General features: G+C 40.6%; 1 protein-coding gene across 7 annotated transcripts in view; it reads right to left on the bottom strand.

The window, feature by feature from the left end:
* mettl8 (methyltransferase 8, methylcytidine) overlaps positions 1 to 20,555 on the bottom strand; it is an 82,915-nt gene that overhangs the window by 24,035 nt on the left and 38,325 nt on the right. For all 7 annotated transcript variants that reach the window (XM_059966586.1, XM_059966580.1, XM_059966581.1 and 4 more), the window contains exon 4: positions 6,496 to 6,884. In XM_059966586.1, coding sequence (XP_059822569.1) covers positions 6,496 to 6,884 — 389 coding nt within the window. The remainder of the gene's footprint in view (positions 1 to 6,495; positions 6,885 to 20,555) is intronic.

Below are 20,555 nucleotides of genomic sequence, written 5' to 3'. Positions count from 1 at the left end.
TCATATTCCTTCTTCTCCAGCCCTTTACCTTTCCCACTCAACTGACTTTACCTATCACCTTCTAGCTAGTCCTCCTTCCCCTCCCCATGCCACTTTATTCTGGTGTTTTCCCCCTTTGCTGAAGAAGGGCCTTGACCTGAAACATTAATTGTTTATTCATTTCCATAGATGCTGCCTAGCCTGCTGGTTTCTTCCAGCATTTTGTTGCAAGGGAAGAGTTATACAGATTCCAAACACCATGGAAATCCATGTATGGAAAGTGTGGAAATGTGAAATTGGAGCTTGTCTTGGTATTCCCTTTAGCATCAGGGGTTCCCAAACTGGACCCCTTAATTAATAGTAGGGATCATGGCATAAAAAAGGCTGGCAACTCCTGCTTTAGCAAATCATTGATGAGCTGCTAAAAATTGTACAATTAACTTTGTTGACTTCCATGGCTATTGCAAAGATGTAAATGAAGAGATAGATGGAAATTAAGTGTTTTTTTTAAAAAGCTTAGTGGTTTCTGGGTTTTAATTTAACTTTATATTCTTTAATTTAAGTAAATTATCAAATAATACGTCTATATTTTTGGTTAATTAAGAACATGAATAGGAGCAGGAGTAGGCCATCTGGCCCGCCGAGCCTGCTCTGCCATTTAATAAGATCACGGCTGATCTGGCCACGGACTCATCTCTATCTACCTGCCTTTTCCCCATAACTTTTAAGCAAAAATCTATCCAATCTTGTCTTAAGTATATTTACTGAAGTAGCCTCCACTGCTTAATTGGGCAGAGAACTCCACAGATTCACCACTCTCTGGGAAAAGCCATTTCTCCTCATCTTCGTCCTAACTTGACTCCCCTGAAGCTTGAGGCTACACCCCCTATTCCTAGTCACACCTGCCAGTGGAAACAACTTTCCTGCCTCTATCTTATCTATCCCTTTCAAAATGTTATATGTTTCTATAAGATCCCCACTCATTCTTCTGAATTCCAGTGAGTGCAGCCCCAAGTGACTCAATCGCTCCTCATATTCTATACCCCTCATCCTTGGAATCAACCTGGTGAACCTCCTCTGCAGCACCTCCAAAGCCAGTGTATCCTTCCTCAAGTAAGGAGATCAGAACAGCATGCAATACTCCAGGTGTGGCCTCAGCAGTACTCTGTACCTTCCTGCTCTTAAATTCAATCCCTCTAGCAATGAAGGCCAGCATTTCATTTGCCTTCTTGATAGCCTGCTGCACCTGCAAACCAACCTTTTGTGATTCATGCATAAGCACTCCCAAGTCCCTTTGCACAGCAGCATGCTGCACTTTTTTTAATCATTTATATAATAATCTGCACTTTCATTTTTCCTTCCCAAGTGGATGACCTCACATTTACCAACATTGTACTCCTTCTGCCAGACCCTTGCCCATTCACTTAATTAATCAATAAATGTATTCATTACCAGTGCCACTTTATTGGATTTACAATTCTCTTTTATTAGCAATAATTAGAATAATGTATTTCAATTACCCTTTCTACAAGATTGAATTTAATTTTTTTTTGTTCAGGTTCATCTGAATTTGAAATGCAAAAGTTTCATCAGATTTACACAAATTAAACAAAAGTTGTAATAGGGAACCTCAAACATATAGAATCAGAATCATTATCACTAACATATGTTGTGTGATTCACACTTTTGGAAAAATATTTCAATTTTTACATCATTACCATTAACAGTGCAGAATAATTACAGCGGATTTAAATAGCCTGTTAGTAATCCATCCATAGTTAGTACAGTTCCTTAACGTTGTCATTGTCGTGGGGGTGTGGGGGTGGTAATGGGGATAAGCCTCCAATACTTATTAAATGCTCCTGATGGCATTTGTCTCAAATAGCCTCTGACAACTAAGTACTGTTCCTGGCTTTCACATGTGGCTGAGCTACTAAAGCCTACAGTACCACTTCTACTGAAGAGAGAAGGGGCAAAGGCAGGTTACTGGTGCCTTAAAACTAGCTGTCAAGCTGTCAGCCGTAGTTGGCAGCTCATCTTGGAGAAGCAAAACTCTCTCAAACCTCTGCTGCCTTGTGCTTTTCCCACTCAAGGGGAAGAAGACTTTGGGAGTAAACAAGAAGGAAAAATCTGGAGCTGGAGTCCCTAAGGCAATCCTATGTTGAGTTCAACGCTGACTGGCAATTCCTGCAACACCGTTGGTGCCAAACTATATTGGGTCCTTTTGGATTCATCAGCTGCATGGAGAGATGGAGCCTTCTGCATGGGCAACAGCTTGCTCTCCATATCATACTGCCCTGGCTCGTATATCACGTAGACAGCCTGGACACAATATCCATGGTTGACCCTGACCAATGTAGGGAGGGCCTAAAGCTATCCAAAAATAGGCAATAGGAAGTTGAATATTTAGAATCTACTATTCACTCAAGAGTTAACTTCCCTTACTGTGTAGTGCGCTGAGACCAAATGTACAGTAGCTATTTTGCCATTATCACCTAAACTTCCTTAGGAACATTGAAAAAGAACTGTTACAACACATGAAGAAATGATTTAGCCTGGCAATACCTTTTTCTGCTTACTACCTAATTCCCTTTTTGTACACAATGACTCATTTTGCATTATACTTTCTTTTGAAGCAGTAAATTTTAGATCATGATGATTAGCTAAACAATGCTTTATTTCAGCATCACATTAGCACTTTTAACTAGCACTTAATGTCTTCTGGATCTTTTTTGAACTGTACCTTTTTAGAACTGCCTGGTGTTTCAATAATATCTTTCAACCTTTCCTGCTCTATGGAAAATAACCGTAAATGATCCATTCTATCCACCTGGCTTTCTCCAGGTCCTCCAGTTTCCTCCCACGGTCTTAAGACATACTGGGTAGGGTTATTGGTCATTGTAAATTGATTAGGTTAGGGTTAACTGGGCTTGTTGGGGGTTGTCGGTGGTGTGGCTCACAGGGCTAGAAGGGCCTACTCTGAGCTTCACCACTAAATAAATATATAATGGAATGGTGGAGTAGACTAGATGGACCAAATCACTTAATTCTGCTCCTACGTCTTATGGTCTTATGAATGGCTGAATGATGCTGTGTTCTATGAAATTTGCACTTGGTTTAGGTAATAAATCAGAGATTACTTGGTTTTTATAGTTACGAATTTTAATTTAGATCCTATCTGCTCATTCACAGAACCTTTTCTCTCAGTCTTGATTAAACCATTGACTTTGTCACGTAGAACAAAACAAATGGATGTTTCCTTCTCACACCGCATTCCCCTTCAGATCTGAGATGATTTTAATGTTGGCAGCAGGAAGACAACACAGTCTTTGAAACTCACACTTGCTTTTATGGCGAATACTTTATTCCCTATTGTTACATCTTTATGTATTCCTGCAACTTGATACCTCCCTGTCACACTCCAAACCAATACCCCCACCACCACTGTTGAAATGGCGTTAACCATGGTACTGTTGAAAGTTGTTAACCTCACTGTAGTCTCTGCACACAGATCAGATTTAATATCACAGGTGTATTTCGTGAAATTTGTTAACATTATGGCACTGGTAGGAATAGTTAAGTTAAAATAAGTATTGCAAACAAAGAAATAAGAAAGTAGTGAGCTAGTGTTCATGGGTACAATGTCCATTTAGAAATCAGATGGCAGGGAAGAAGCTGTTCCTGAATCGCTGAGTGTGTACCTTCAACCTGTGATCATCCACACAGGCTACAAGAATTACATTACTGTTGGAGACGTGCCAAGACTGCTATCTTCTGGATCTTCATAGTCTACATTCTGCCCATATTTGTAGTACTTTATGTAAGATGTCCAAATGCCTCTTGGAATAATGTTCTCACATAACATCCCCTACAGTTGTAAAACATCACCTTTCTGGCTTTTATTGCCTTGGGTTAAATAGCAATTAAATTATCAACATGTATAAATTCTATTTCTGCCTGGTCTACAATTTAATCCCACAATACCATTTGTAGTTAAAATTTTTGTGGATTATAATCTAACCAAAAGTATTGAAGCCCGTGAAAACAAAAATACAACCAGATTGTATCATCTTCTCATCAGATTAATTCACTAAAATAAATAAATTGGGCATTTTTAAGTATAATGTTGCGTTTTTTTCCTTGCTTCAGCAAGCCCCTTATCCAACAAGTCTAAACTCACAGAATGTTTGCAACACAGTAGGTCACTGACCCACTGAGTCCATATTGGCTCAAGGTCATAGTGATCTAGTTAGTCCCATACTCCATTCTCTTCCCACAGGCCTTCAAATTTGTTTCTTTGAAATGATTATTCAGCTTCCTTTCCTACAACGGAATCAGTCTTCTCCACTCTCCAGACACTGCACTCGGTGGGCTGTCCATTTTATGAGGAGTTGGCCAGCCTTTAATGAAAGCTTCTTTGTTTTTCCTGCCACAAACATTAATGTATGATTTTACACTTCAAGTCATAAAATTTAATTGGTCATGTGTCCATTTTACTGCCGTATCCCCAAAGTTTTTGTTTACTGTTTTGCTCTCTTTTATGTCATTTGTCCTTGCTAGATATGTATGAATCTTAAAATAAATGAAGGAAAGTCTTATTACAAATTGTTTAGGAACATCACCATATAACCATCCTTCAAACTGAGAAACAAACTGTTTCCAAGGCTCCATTTCCTCATACAAAGCCAGTCTGGTATCAGTGCTTAAACACAAGAAGCTCTGCAGATGCTGTAAATCCACAGCATGCACATTAAATGCTGCAGGTACTCAGCAGGTCAGGCAGCATCTTTGGAAGTGAATTAACAGTCAACATTTTGGACTGAGACCCTTATTCAGATCAATTGTTTCTTCAATTCCACAGATGCTGCCTGATCTGCTGAGTTCCTCCACCATTTTCTGTGTGTTGTTTTGGTATCAATGCTGTGTAGCCTTTTCATTCTCAGGATTAAACTCTGCTGGCAAAGTGAGACATTATTAAAACCTTTGTTCAAACAATTGAATCTAAAAATGAATCCAAACTCAGGTTGGAGGAGCAACACCTTATATACCGGCTGGGTAGCCTCCAACCTGATGGCATGAACATTGACTTCTCTAATTTCCGTTAATGCCCCTCCTCCCCTTCTTACTCCATCCCTGACATACTTAGTTTTTTTCTCTCTCTCTGCCCATCACTCTGCCTGTTCTCCATATCCCTCTGGTGCTCCCTCCCCCTTTCTTTCTCCCGAGGCCTCCCGTCCCATGATCCTTTCCCTTCTCTAGCTCTGTATCACTTTTGCCAATCACCTTTCCAGCTCTTAGCTTCATCCCACCCCCTTCAGTCTTCTCCTATCATTTCCCATTTCCCCCTCCCCCACTACTTTCAAATCTCTTAGTATCTCTCCTTTCAGTTAGTCCTGACGAAGGGTCTCGGCCTGAAACGTCGACAGTGCTTCTCCTTATAGATGCTGCCTGGTCTGCTGTGTTCCACCAGCATTTTGTGTGTGTTGTTTGAATTTCCAGCATCTGCAGATTTCCTCGTGTTTGTTCAAACAATTGTTAATTTTGTCCCTAAATATTATTTCTTGCAGCTCTTTTATCACCAGTTAAACTGACTAGCCTGTATTGCCTGGGTTTATATTTACATGCTATTTTAAGCATGCATACACCAGGAATTAAGCCTGAAACTATGCCAGCTTAGAGGGTTTGGATTTATTCATCAAATCAATGGAATTTTCATTAAAAGAAAGCAGAATTTCTAGCTTGAAGTGCTTGAACAAAAACTCTACCATTAAGGAATGGGGTCTCAATTACTTTTTCTCATTCTATTATTGAGCACATTTACAAGGAGTGCTGGCACAAGAAAGCATCATCTATCATCAAAGACCCCATCATACTGGCCATGCTTTCCTCTCTCTACTACCTCCAGGAGGTACAGAAGCCTTAGGTCCCACAGCACCAGGTTTAGGAACAGTTAGCATCAAGCTTCTGAACCAATGTGGGTAACTTCATTCACCACTACTCTGAACTGATTCTACAACCTACAGATTCACTTCCAAAGACTTGTTGTCTTTGAACTTACAACTCATGTTTTTAGTATTATTTTTATTTGCACAGATGTTCTTCTTTTGCACCTTGGTTGTCTGTCTGTCTTTGTTTATGCATAGTTGTTTTTGTAAAATTCTATTGTATTTCCTTTTTCTTGCAAATGCTTGCAAGAAAATGAATTTCAAGGTAGTATATGGTACATATATGTATTTTTATAATAAATTTACTTCGAACTTTGATTTTAATCTCAGTTCATAAACAAACATCTCATATCTGCTTCTCACATATCTCATAGCACTATTTTCTTATTCCGGTCATGCTATGTTCATTAACAACTTGGGGCTATGATCTCAAGTATTTGGAAATGCATTGTTACTGAAGTTCTTATGATATACTGAGTTGGAAATTTTACATAAAATTTGTATGTTAAACAAAATGTTGCACAAGTTTAGAAAAATACAGAGCTCCTTACTTTTGGTTCTGATAACATACCTCAAAAATCTTGAATGTGAAATCAGTACCAGGAAAATATCCTTGATCCTTTAGTCTGTCTGTCCATTGCTGGTCTTGTTTTTTATCATCCAATTTCATGCCTTCATTGGTTCTTGTTCTCTCCACAGAATCAGCTATCTGTGGAGTTTCAAATGGTGTAGCATGCATTCTGATAATACCATCCAATTTTGTTTGTGTTTGCAAGGAAACATGTGAACATAATATGGAAGTACTTTTTGATTCAAGGTCAATTTCATTATATTTGTGTGTTTTCTGTGGTAGGAGCTCAGGAAATTCCATGAACAACCATCTGCGATCTTTGAAGAATTTGTTTTGATGAGCTTTGTAGAATTCATCCCAGTAACGATTAGCATCTTTATCAAATCTGACTGCAATAAAAAATGTGGCAAGATAGAAGTAAAACAACTGTTATCCATTACAATCACATCAGCAGCCTCATAGCTATTTCAAAACTACATTCGCAAGGTGAATGGGTCTATGGAGCGGCAATAAGTTCATACATCTGACACAAAAAACAGTGCAATAGTGATGAAATATGTATGTTCAAGATGATCTAAAACACCTTTAAACAAAATGATTGAATTATATGAACCACATTTTCCCTGTTAGCACTATAACCCAAAGAGAATAATTTGCAAGCAACACACACAAAATACTGGAGGAACTCAGCAGGACAGGCAACATCTATGGAAAAGAATACAGTCTACATTTCGGGCTGAGACCCTTCAGCAGGACTGGAGAAAAACAGAAGAGTAGTAGAATTAAAAGGTGGACTGTTCCTCTTCAAACCCTGTTACTTGTAAAAATGCCACCCCCTTCTCTCAATTCCTCTGTCTCCATTGCATCTGCTCTCAGGATGAGGCTTTTCATTCCAGAACGGAGGAGATGTCCTCCTTCTTCAAAAAAAGGGGATTCACTTCTTCCAACAGCAACGTTGCCCACAACTGCATCTCTTCCATTTCACGCAATGTTGCTCTCACACCATCCTCCTGCCACCCTACCAGGTATAAGGTTCCTCTTGTCTTCACCTACCACCCCACCAGTTTCTGCGCCCAACACATAATTCTTTGCAGCTTCGGCCATCTCCAACAGGATCCCACTACCCAGCACATATTTCCCTCCTCCTCTCCCACACTTTCTGCTTTCCATATGATTTCCTTGTCCATTCGTCCCTCCCTACTGATCTCCCTCCTGGCACTTATACTTGTAAGCAGAACAAGTGCTACACCTCCCTCCTCAATACCACTTGGGGCACCAAACAGTCCTTTCAGGTGAGGCAACACTTCACCTGTGAGTCTGTTGGGGTCATATACTGTGTCCACTGCTCCCGATGTGGCCTCTTGTATATCGATGAGACCAGTGTAGATTAGGAGACCGCTTCACCAAATACCTACATTCCATCCGCCAGAAAATGCAGTATCTCCCAGTGGCCACCCATTTCAATTTCACTTCCCATTCCTATTCCAATATGTCTATCCATGGCCTCCTCTACTGTTGTGATGAGGCCACACTTACATTGGAGGAACAACACCTTATATTCCATCTGGGTAGCCTCCAACCTGATGGCATTAACATTGATTTCTCGAACTTCCGGTACAGTATTGACCCTCCCTACCCTTTCACCATTCCCCATACCCTTTCTCTCTCACACTTTATCTCCTTGCCTGCCCATCACTTCCCTCTGGTGCCCCCCTTTTCTTTCTTCCATGACCTTCTGTCCTCTCCTATTAGAATCCCCCTTCTCCAACCCTATACCTCTTTCACCAATCTTCTTTCCAGCTCTTTACTTCACCCCTCCCCCTCCCAGTTTCATCTATCCCATCCCTCCCCTCTCCCCCCATCTTTTAGCTCTACACCTCATCTTGTTTTCTCCAGTCCTGCTGAAGTCCTCCTGAAAAGTCAGCTGTACTCTTTCCCATAGAATCTGCCTGGTTTGCTGAGATCCTCCAGCATTTTGTGTATGTTGCTTGGATTTCCAGCATCTGCAGAATTTCTCTTGTTTGTGATGAAAATAATTTGCACCTGGTTTAGAACCAATCACCTTTATCATGTGCATATTTTGTGTTCAAGTTACAATTTTATTTAGAGATATAGTATTTGTTGATTCAAAGTAAAATCAGATGCATGAAAAGGAAGAATGTTCAAAATGAATTATTTGTAACAGGAATAAACTGCAATAAATAAAACACCCAAAGCAAGTATTTTGCCATTGGCACTTACCACCATAATGAAAATTCATATCATTATAATAATCAACTCTTTAGCAAATCAAATGTCTTTAGGCACTTGAACCTTTGTTAACTGCCTTAAATGCCTTTTCATAAACATCAGTTACAGTAAGAATATTCTTTCTATGCAAAAAATGTCCTAAATTGCTTATCTTTTCACTTGCAGGGTAAATCCTTCCAGAACACACAGAAATCATCATCCCATCTCTTATGTAAATAACATAATGAGCAAGTATGATTCAAAATTGAATAAAAATGAATAATTTTTTTTTAAAAAAATCACTATTTCAGTTGATATATTTGACTTCATATAAATATCATCTATTCAGTGAACACAAAATATAGTTTTCAACTTAATGGCAATCATTGTAGACAAAATCTTTAACATGAACTGCTTTCTCTAAATATATGCGCAATAATCTCTATGAAAGTAATATAAATCAACTAAATCAAACTGTATTTGTTATAAAGATTTCAGGGAATTTTGTCTTTTGCTTTTTTTTATAACTATTAAGCAAGGGTAAAATCTCCTAGAACTATTTAATTATATTGCAAAGAAGATGAAAAATTTTATATTTCCTATTCAAAAATTAGTACTGCTTTCATTAAATAATTTAATTCATTAAATTAACGTGCAAAATCCAGGTGTCTAGGGCAAAACACTGGTACAAGCATCATTGATTGAATTAAGGATGAGGTTCTGAAGAATGAGATAGGGAATTAAGTAAGAAATTAAAATGCAGAGAGGTGATCTCTAGATTACTCCTGGTGCCACAGGCTCACTAGTCCAAGAATGAAAAGATAGGCCAGATGAATGCGTGGTTTAAGTGGTACGGGGGCAGAGGTTCAGGTTCTTCAAGGCTCTAAATGGGTAGTCAAATCTGCCAACGCATCACAGGCACCAACCTACCACCAACAAGGACATATATTCAGAAGGGTGCCGGAAAAAGACCAGTAACCTGCTCATGGACAGTTTGTCCCACTCCTATAAGGGAGAGACTATGTAGCATCCACGCCAGGATCACAAGACTCAAAAACAGTTTCTTTCCCCAAGCAGTAAAGCTGATCAACACCTCCACCCACTAACTCCACTACTACTTAACTATTTCCTATCAATCACCTTATGTACAGTCCAGCATCACTTTCTGGACACACAATAAAGCTACAGTATGTATATTAGCTATCTTGTGTATTTATATTGTTATGAATGTGCCACAACTCTGAGGGGCCGAAGGGTACAAAGTCGCCCCCTCCTTTTTGAGAATCGCAAGATTGCTATTAATTCGGGTCTGGGACCCAGGAAATGAGAGAGAATCCACAAGGTTTGGAATGTGTCCTGGCCTCCGCGAAAACAAAGTCCCTGATAACAGCTATTGTCTCTTGGAGACAGAATTGTGTATTGAGTACTGTACTATTTATTGAAGCCCTCAGGGGACGACCAGAGTGAACTGGTTGAGGGATTGCATCACCCCAACCTGACTGACATCTGAGACCCCGTGAGTAAGGATAAAAGAGGGTCTGGGGAACAACCCCTTGAGACGCACCAGGAGAAACGCTGGAAAGCCAGTGACAGCGTTTTATAGCGAACGCCGGTGAGGGCCCATGTGCGTCCTCCCTTGCCAGGGTAGCGGGCTCATCACGGAAGAACGGCTTAGCTAAAGGAGAGGCCACAAGTGAACAGCCACACCAACGAGACTCCGATGGATCGAAATCATAAAAAGGAAAGCCAGCAAGTTTCTAAAAATCTCTCTCTCTCCAACAAAGGCTGCAGCCTGAATGAACTTACATTATCCCCTAGACAACGATAGAGCTATTTCTTATTGATTATTATTATACCCGCACTTTTAGATTTAGTATTGATGACGTATATTATCTGTATGTTTGCATTGATATTATTTTTGTGTATTTTTACTAATAAATACTGTTAAAAAGAATACCATCAGACTTCAACGGACCCCTCTATCTTTGCTGGTAAGTGACCCAGTTACGGGGTTCGTAACAATATTTATTGGATGTTTTTTTATTATTATTATTGTGTTCTTTATATTTTTCTGTGTTTTTCTTGTGCTGCATCGGATTGAGAGTAATAATTATTCTGTTTTCCTTACACTTGTGTACAGGAAATGACATTAAACAATCTTGATTAGAAGCAATTTGCACAACAATGCTTAATAAAAATTATTGTGAATCAAGATTATATCTCATTCTTGACTTCCAAAAGAACCTTGGATCAAAAACCTCAGAATCCAACGATTTGGCATAGACGGCAAAGATGGTTGTGAAGAATTAAGGATTCAGAAGAATCCCAGATGAAGTAGAAATTTTAGCTGCAAGCTTAAAAGGAGGTAAGAGTTTCATAAATAAATTCCAAGATGTCCAAGAAATTTGCCTAGTTCTGTTTCAACACACCATCTGGTGGAAGTACAAGAGTGAAAGAAACTACTAAATATTGCTATTTTTGAAAAAAAAGGATCTGTAAAAAACAGAATTTCGTTTGCAATCTAGTGATATTTTAATTGCAATCTATTTATAAATTGGTTGCATGCCAGCAGAATTCCGCCTATAGGCCTAAAATAAAATATTGACCACTATCTATAAAGTTTCAGCTGCAATCAAATAAGATTTTAACTGCACTCAGATTAAGATATAGATGTTTGAAGTAGCGAGTGAGAGAGCGACATCTAACAGGGCAGAAGCTACTTGAAAACTGCAGGTCTCATCAGGACTGAGTCACTGCTTGAGTCAACAAAAAGAAAGAAGGTGTAAGCAGAGTGGGAATTGTGTGAGTGGGGTAATGTTAGAGTGGTCTGGCTTTGGCTTAACAAGTTTAGGCAAGCATAGCCTTGGGCTCAAGTAAACTTCCAGTAATATCTTTTTCTGTTAGTACATAGCTAGTGCGTTGAGAGTGGGTCGAGAGTTCCTTGTTGAGAGTATGTTCCTTGTGTGAGATGTGGGAACTTTGTGACACCCACAATCTCCTCGATAACTATATCCGCACAAAATGCACTGAGCTGCAGCTTGACGGGCTTTGGCTCATACAGGAGAAAGAGGAGGTGATAGTTAGGAAATGCAAGTAGGTAGTCACCCCTAAGTTATAGGGGGCAGGTATTGGGTGACTGGCAGGAGAGTGAAATGGAATAGGCAGCCAGCGCAGAATACCCCTGTGGCCATTCCCCTTGAAAATAAGTATACCGCTTTGGATATTGTTGGGGATTGGGAGAGGAGGGGGGAAGAATGACCTACTAGAGAGAAGCAACAATGAGCATATATCTGGCACTCAGTCTGGCTCTGTCACTCAGAAGGTAAGGAGGAAGCTGGTGAAAGAGGATTTGTTGGATAAGGGAACAGACAGGATGTCCTAGTGATGAGAACGAGATTCCTGGATAGTTTGTTGTCTCCTGGGTACCAGGGTTAGGGACATCTTGGATTGAGTGGGAGGGTAAGCAGCCAGAGGTCACGGGCCACGTTGATACCAGTGACATGATAAGGCCCTGCAAAGTGAGTTCAGGGAGTTAGGTGCTAAGTTAAAGGACAAAACTTCCAGGGTTGTTATCTCAGGATTGCTACCCATACCACATGCTAATGCAGCCAGAAAAAGGAAATTTTTTGTGTGTGTTGCATAAAGGAAAATCATACAGTTTAACATGCAGCTATGGAGTCGGTGCTTCAGATTTTTGGATCATTGTGCTCTCTTCCAGGGGAGGTGCGACCTGGACAGAAGGGATGTTTGAACCTGAACTGGAGAGGAACTAATATACTGGTGGGAAGGTTTGCGGGTGCTGCACGGTGGGGGGGGTTTAAACTAGAGTTGTAGGATGATGGGACCCAGGACAGATAGTGGAGTGGTTGTGGAGAACGAGCTTGATAAGCCTATGTATAAGGTCAGGAGTCAAAAGTTTAAGCATGGTGGGACTACTGTTCTGAGCTGCGTATATTTCAATGCAAGTAGTATTGTAGGAAAGGCAAATGAGCTCAAGGCATGGATCAGCATGTCGAATGATGACACTGTAGCCATTAGTGAGACTTGGTTGCAGGATGGGCAGGATAGGCCGGGTTCTGTTGTTTAGGCATGATAGAGTGGGAGGCATTAAACAAGGATAGGTGGTTTTCTAGTCATGGAAGATGTCACGGCATACTCAGTCAGACTGGCAAGCTCATTAGAGAGGCTTCGTGGGTAGAACTGAGGTATAAGAAAGCTATGACTATTAAGTGGGATTATATTAAAGACCACCCAACAGTCCATGGGATTTCGAGAATCAAATTTGTAGAGATTGCAGAATGTTGCAAGAAGCACAAGGTTGAGATAGCAAGTGATTTGAACTTTCTATATATTGACTGGGACTCCCATACTGTAAAGCGGCAGGATGGGTAAGAGTTTGTCAAATATGTTCATGAAAGTTTCCTTAATCAGTACAGAGAAGTCCCAAATAGAGAGAGTATGATACTAGATCTCCTATAGAGAATGAGACAGGACAGGTGACACAAGTTTGTGTAGGGGAACTCTTTGCATCTAGTGATCATAATGCCCTTAGTTCCAAGGTAATTATGCAAAAAGATAGGTCTGGTCAACGAGTTAAGATTCTAAATTGGAGAAAGGCCTATTTTGATGGTATCAGAAGGGATCTGGCAAGTATGGATTGGACAGGTTGTTTTCTGGCAAAGGTATACTTGGTAAAAGAGAGGCCTTCAAAAGTGTAAGTTTGAGAGTACATGAAATGCTGTCTCAGGGAAGCAGCATCCATGATCAGGGACCCCTACTACCCAGGACATGCTCTCTTCTCATTGCTGCCATCAGGCAGAAGGTACAGCAACCTCAAGCTCACACCACCAGGTTCAAGAACAGTTCTAACCCCTCAACCATCAGGCTTTTGAACCAAAGGGATAACTTCACTCAACTTCACTTGCGCCATCATTGAAATGTTCCCACATCAAATGGACTCACTTTCAAGGACTATTCATCTCATGTTCGCAATTTTTGTTCCTTATTTATTCTTATTATTTCTTTCTTTTTGTATTTGCAGTTTACTGTCCTTTGCACTCTGGTTGAACACCCAAGATGATTCTATCATGGTTATAATTCTATGGATTTATTGAGTATGCCACAAGAAAATGAATCTCAGGGTTGTATATGGTGATATACATGTACTTTGATAATAAATTTACTTTGAACTTTAAAAGGATGCTCAAATCCATGGTTTAATATGTGCTTCACCTATATGCTGGAAGCAATGAAGGCCCCTTCAAAGTTTACTCCACTTGAACAAATGCAGGGTTCTAATGGCAGGTAACTAACTGGGAGAAAAGTGTATTACCAGCTGGGAAATCAAAGAATATGAGATGAATTCCTGTCACCATTTCCCCTCCCTTCATCACCTCTCTGGGGACCATCCACATTTCCTTCTAGTAACGAGCTATAGATCAGTACAGTCACCAAAGCAGAGGTGTAAGGCATCTATTTATGCATGATTGCAGCCTTTGATTCTCCAGGTAACTGCCCATTCTTTCCCTGGACCAATATTATCTACATCATTTAAGTTTATTACCAACTGTATTGTTTAACTCTAGATTTATCAGTACTCTCTGGATTCTGTTTCTGCCCATCACCTTTTATTCCATGGACTCCAACTTTACCTTTTACATGGAATTTAATCAAACTCTTTAAAAAAAAAAGGAAATATGACATTTCCCTATGCTATTGTAACCAAGCAGTCTAGTCTCGACATAAAACTCAATCCTATCAGTTAGATCTGATTTGCTTTTGACAAATCTGTTTTTTATTTACTACTTCAGTTTTCTCCAAAAGACTATTAATGTTTTCCCTGATTTTAAAAGCTGCCCTCCCAATCTTAAATTGATCAGCTACGTTGGTATTTACATGCATTTTTGAACAAGAGTGCAACATTTTCCTTTAACCTTTTATCTGCTGCAATGAATAAACTCAGAGAGGATTGGAAGATTGTTACCAAATATTAGGATAAACAAGTCCCTTGAGTTAACATTAGGTAGATACAATACCGTGCAACAGTCCAGGCGCGTGGCGCGCGCGCGCACCCACACACACATACACACACACATATATATATAGCTAAGGTGCCTAAGATTTTTGCACAGTACTGTATTTTTCCAGGTGGAGCAGAGAGCGAGTTTTTAAATCTAGCAAGAGCAAAGGATGTTGGGAATGGCTAAGGTGGAATGCTGTGGGAGGGGTGTGGGACATGTGGCACAGAAAGAATGCTGGGGTGGGAAGTAGTAAGGGTACACACACTGAAATACCAGACAAGGTCATTTGATTCCAAACAATTGGTTTATTGATCATTATGGAATGTCTCTCTGGTGCTTCCTGCTCCCTCTCCTCTTCCTTCCCCTTCGCCTAAGCAAGCATGATTCCCCTCTCCGTGCCCCCTTCCCACTCTCAGTCTATAATAAGGACACATATCAGAATCAGGTTTACCATCACTCTCATGTCATGGTTTGTTTTTATTTTGTGGTAGCAGTACAATGCAATTCATAAGATCACTACAGTACTGTGCAAAAATCTTAGGCACCCTAGCTATATGTATGTACCTAAGACTTTTACACAGTACTATAAGTCTCTGGTTCTGGATGGGATATACCCCAGATCATTATGGGAAGCAAGAGAAGAGATTGCTGTGCCTTAGATGATCATCACTGTGTTTTCACCGGCCACAGGAGTAGTAGCAGAAGATTGGTGGTAAATGTTATTCCTTTGTTCAAGAAAGGTAATAGGGATAACCCTGGGAATTATAGACCAGTGAGCCTTATATCAGTGGTGGGCAAACCTTTGGAGAGGATTCTTAGGGACAGGATTATGAGCAGTTGGAGAAGCATTGTCTGATTAGGGATAGTCAGTATCATGGTTTGTGAGGGGAAATTATGCTTCACAAGCCCAAATGAATTCCTTAAAGTTACAAAACAAATTGAAGGTAGAGCAGAGATTATGGATTTCAGTAACACTTCCTGTGCTAGGCTCATTCAGAAAGTCAGGAAGCATGGGTTCAGGAAATGTGGCTGCATGGATTCAGAATTGGCTTGCCCACAGAAAACAGAGGATGGGTAGTAGATTGAAGTTGTTCTGCCTAGAGGATAGTGATTAGTGATGTTCTGCAGAGATCTGTTCTGGGACCTCTGCTTTTTGTGTATTTTCTAAAGGGTGGGTTATAAGTTTGTTAGTGACATAAAGGTTGGTGGTGTTATGGATATTGCAGAAGGTTGTCCTAGGTTACACTGGGACATGGACAATTTGCAAAGATCAGCTGGGAAGCGGCTGATGGAGTTCAATCTGGAAAAGTGTGAAGTGATACACTTGAGGGCAGAGTACAAGGTTGAAGGCTGGATGCTTTAAATGTGGAAGAACAGAAGGATCTTGGGGTCCACACCCTGAGAACCCTCAAAGTTGCCGCACAAGTTGATAGGGTTTTAAGAAGGTATATGGAGTGCTGGCCTCCATTAATTGGGTGTTGAGTTCAAGAGCTGCGAGGTAACGTTGCAGCTCGTTAAAATTTTGGTTATATGACACTTGATTGGAGCTATTGTGTTCAGTTCCAGTCACTTCATTATAGGAAGGCTATTGATATACAAGAGACTGCAGATGCTGTGGTCAAATCAACACATACAAACAAGCTGGATGAACTCAGCAGGTCGGGCAGCATCCGTTGAAATGAACAGTCAATGTTTCGGGCTGAGACCCTTCGTCAGGACATAGATGGAGCAAGATGGGGGGAGGAGAGTCTCAAGGTGGGAAACAACCACTGAAGGGAGGTAAGCAGGAACACGAAGCACTACCAGAGCTCGAGCTGGAGTAAAGAAGATGAGAATGGGAACCAACAGAGGAAAAAGGAGAGTTGAACAACAATTGGAACCACTTGCCACTCTCCTATTCCTCCCTTTGCTGTCAATCTGACCTCTCTGCTCTCACTCCTGATGCATGGTTTCGACCCAAAATGTTGACAATGTTTTCCTCCCACAGATGTTGCTTGACCTGCTGAGCTTCTGAAGCAGATTCTTTGTTGTACCAGGTAATGGCTGTTTTCAAACGCAACAACCCATCCGCCTACTATTAAATTTCAATAGCAGTACTTGTGCTGTGTTGCTCAATATCAATTTCCTGAAGTCATTATTAATCAGAAACTCGGTATGACCAAACACATTTACCGTGGCTACAAGTCAAAAGTTGGATGCCCTGCTATGAGTCACTCACCCACTGAATTCTCAAGAGCCTTTCCACCATCCACAAAGCATATTAAAAAAACTGAATGATAAATGCAGATCAAACAATACTTCAATTCCTTCTCATAAGGGTAAATCGGTCTGTTTCATAGGAATCCCATTTACCTCCTTCAGCTCCTGTGCACCATGACTATAGTGTCTATGAATGCACTATACATATTCATCAAATGTTCTTCAATAGCACAACCTCTACAATTCTACTGGTGGTAATCACAATTAAGGAATCTGGCTGTCGCATATGATTTCCTGAGTATAACTACTGCAGGTTTCTGCTTGACTAGCTGTGGAACAGGTCAAAAGCAGTTAAAAAGGCATGCAGGAAAGTTGCATTTATTACCAAAGGCATAGAATTAACATTACTAATTGGACCCCATTTAAAGAATCATAGCCCTGCTCACCACATTGACAAAAAAAAACATGACTGTAATGGAGTAATTGCAAAGGAGCTTTAAGGAGCTTCTAGATGAATGTGAATTGGAATTCGAGGTACAGACTGATAGATTGCCCTTATATCCAGCTGTTCAGGAATAGTACTCTCCAATGGTCTTTAGGCTGAGAGTGCCTTTGCCATATCAGAATCAGGTGGTGAAGTTAGTGCTGCATAGTCTGCCGAATGTAATTACATTTGAATATCGAAGTTTGATACAACTGAGTGACTTCAAAGCCATTTCAGAGGGCAGTTAAGAGTAAACCAGGTTACTGTGGAATTTGGTGTTGAATGTAGATCAGGCTGGATAAAAGAAGCAAGTGACATTTGTGAAGGACATTATTGAACTGGGATAGATATTCACTATCCAGAACCCAAGGGGCCTTTTTGCCAAGCTCAGTTTTCTAATACAGCAGCTACACTTCCAGGGGTCAAGAAATGACAAGAAAAATTACAGAAACGTGGGGGCACTAAATTCACTTCTCTGTCTTCAATTTCTGCAACTCATTGGTATGAGTTTGTATGTTTTGGAAATTATTTGTAACTTAGAAATATTTCATAAGATAGAAATCCTCTGTGAGTTTTAAATATATTTTAAGAATTATATCTAAATTTAAATGTATATCACTAAAAGTAAATGAACTGTGTTTAAACTACTTTGTTGGCAGGAAGGATCTCCTCCTTGGTGCTGGTCGGGGAGGTCCCACCACTCAGAAGTGGGTACTGGCAGCTAAACTTGCTGTGGAGGCTAAACAGGGAAATGATCTAGCCTTTGAAGAGTAGGTGGCTACAGTATAACTTTGCTTTAGTGAGGGTACCCGTTGCTACATTGGATAAGGCTCAAGATCTTTGTTTGAGTTCAGAAATTCATGGACAGCAAACACAATGATACCAAGACAGAAGCAAGAGATTCTGCAGATGCTGTTAATCTTGAGCAACACATACACCCTCAACCTGAAACATCAACTGTTTATTTCCCTCATTGGATGCCACCTGACATGCAGAGTTCTTCCAGCATTTTGTGTGTGTCAATTAATTAACCAGTGCTATTTTTAAAAATAAGTTATTAATTCCACAGTCACTGTTACAAAAGCACTTAAAAATCAAAATTATTTAATTAACAACATAAATATTCCGAATGCCAAAAATATTTCAACATATAGAGTAATGCAACATGGAACTAGGGCCTTCGGCCTCATTCATCCATGCCAATTGTGTTGCCCAGTGAGCTAATCCCAGCTGCCCACGTTTGGCCTGAAGTCCTATAAACCTTTCCTATCCATGGAGTTATCTGATGGCATTGAAACATTGTTAATGAGCCTGCCTCAATCACTCTTTCTGGCAGCTTCCTCTGTTAAAATTACTTGCCTTTTTTCTTAAATCTATGCCTTGCTGTCAGAACTGCTTCCCTGAGGAAAATATTATGTGCCTTCACCCTGTCGTACCTTTATTCATATTTTGATCTTACCTTCCTCTATCAGGTCACCGCTTTAATCCCCTATGTCGCAGGGAATAAAGTCCAACAATTAGCAACTCCATGACCACTTTGCACTAAAATAAATTTTGTTTTTTTATTATTATAATTATGCTTTCTTGTAAATGTTATGTATAATTTATTCTTAATTTATATATTTTTTGTGAATAATGCTTATATGACGTTATATGCCTATGATGCAGCTGCAAGTAAATTTTACATTGCACCTGTGCATGTATATGTGTACTTGTGCATGTAACAATTCAACTTTGACTCTTCTGGTAATTCAGGCCCCGAAGACCAGGCAACGTCCTGGTAAATCTTTTCTGCAATCTTTCTGGTTCAACAACATCTATAACGATTTAGGTTGCCTGTGTAGAATATAGGCAGGAAGAATGTGTGTGAGGCCAGTGTTCTGTGCTTGGTGTCAGATGTGGGAAGTCCTGTGCATCGAGCTGCAGCTCCTTAGGGACCACGATAGGGAACTGGAGATGCAGCTTGATGACCTTCATCTGGTCAGGGAGAGTGAGGAGGTGATAGAGAGGAGCTACAGGCATATAGTCATTCCAGGGCCTCGGGAGACAGATAAGTGGATAACACTCAGGAGAGAAGGGCAAGAGGCAGATGCTAGAGATCACCCCTGTGGCTGTTCCCCCTTAACAATAAATACTACTGTTTGAGTACTGTTGGGGGGGACAGCATATCGGGGGAAGTAACAGTGGTCGTACCTCTGGCCCTGTGGCTCAGAAGGGTAGGGAAAGGAAGAGGATAGCAGTAGTGATAGGGGACTTTATAGATAGGGGGTCAGACAGGCTATTCTGTGGATGCAGGAAAGAAATACAGATGGTAGTTTGCCTCCCAGGTGCCAGGGTGCCAGATGTTTCTGATCGCGTCTATGATATCCTGAAATGGGAAGGAGAACAGCCAGAGGTCGTGGTGCATATTGGTACAAACGACATAGGTAGGAAAAGGGAGGAGGTCCTGAAAACAGACTACAGGGAGTTAGGAAGGAAGTTGAAAAGCAGGACCACAAAGGTAGTAATCTTGGGATTACTGCCTGTGTCAGGTGACAGTGAGTATAGGAATAGAATGAGGTGGAGGATAAATGTGTGGCTGAGGAATTGGAGCAAGGGGATAGGGATTCAGATTTCTGGATCATTGGGACCTCTTTTGGGGCAGGTGTGACATGTACAAAAAGGATGGGTTGTACTTGAATCCCAGGGGTCCAATATCCTGGTTTGCTAAGGCTATTGGGGAGAGTTTAAAGTAGATTTGCTGGGGGTTAGGAACCGAACTGAAGAGGCGGTTGGCTCACAAATAGAGGAAGCTTGGAGGCAGTGCGAGAGGGAGGATAGGCAAGTGATAGAGAAGGGATGCACTCAAACCAATGGATTGAGATGTGTCTATTTTAATGCAAGGAGTATTATGAACAAAGTGAATAAGTTTAGAGTGTGGATTAGTACTTGGATCTATGATGCAGTGGCCATTACAGAGACTTGGATGGCTCAGGGATGGTTACTTCCAAGTGCCAGGCTTTAGATGTTTCAGAAGGGACAGGGAGGGAGGCAAAAGAGGTGGGGGCATGGCACTGTTGATCAGAGATAGTGTCACGGCTGCAGAAAAGGAGGAAGTCATGGAGGGATTGTCTACGGGGTCTCTGTGG

The sequence above is a fragment of the Hypanus sabinus genome, chromosome 4, assembly GCF_030144855.1.
Source record: "Hypanus sabinus isolate sHypSab1 chromosome 4, sHypSab1.hap1, whole genome shotgun sequence".
Taxonomy (NCBI): domain Eukaryota; kingdom Metazoa; phylum Chordata; class Chondrichthyes; order Myliobatiformes; family Dasyatidae; genus Hypanus; species Hypanus sabinus.
Note: the sequence above shows the minus strand (reverse complement) of the source record. Positions and strands in the feature narration are given on the sequence as shown.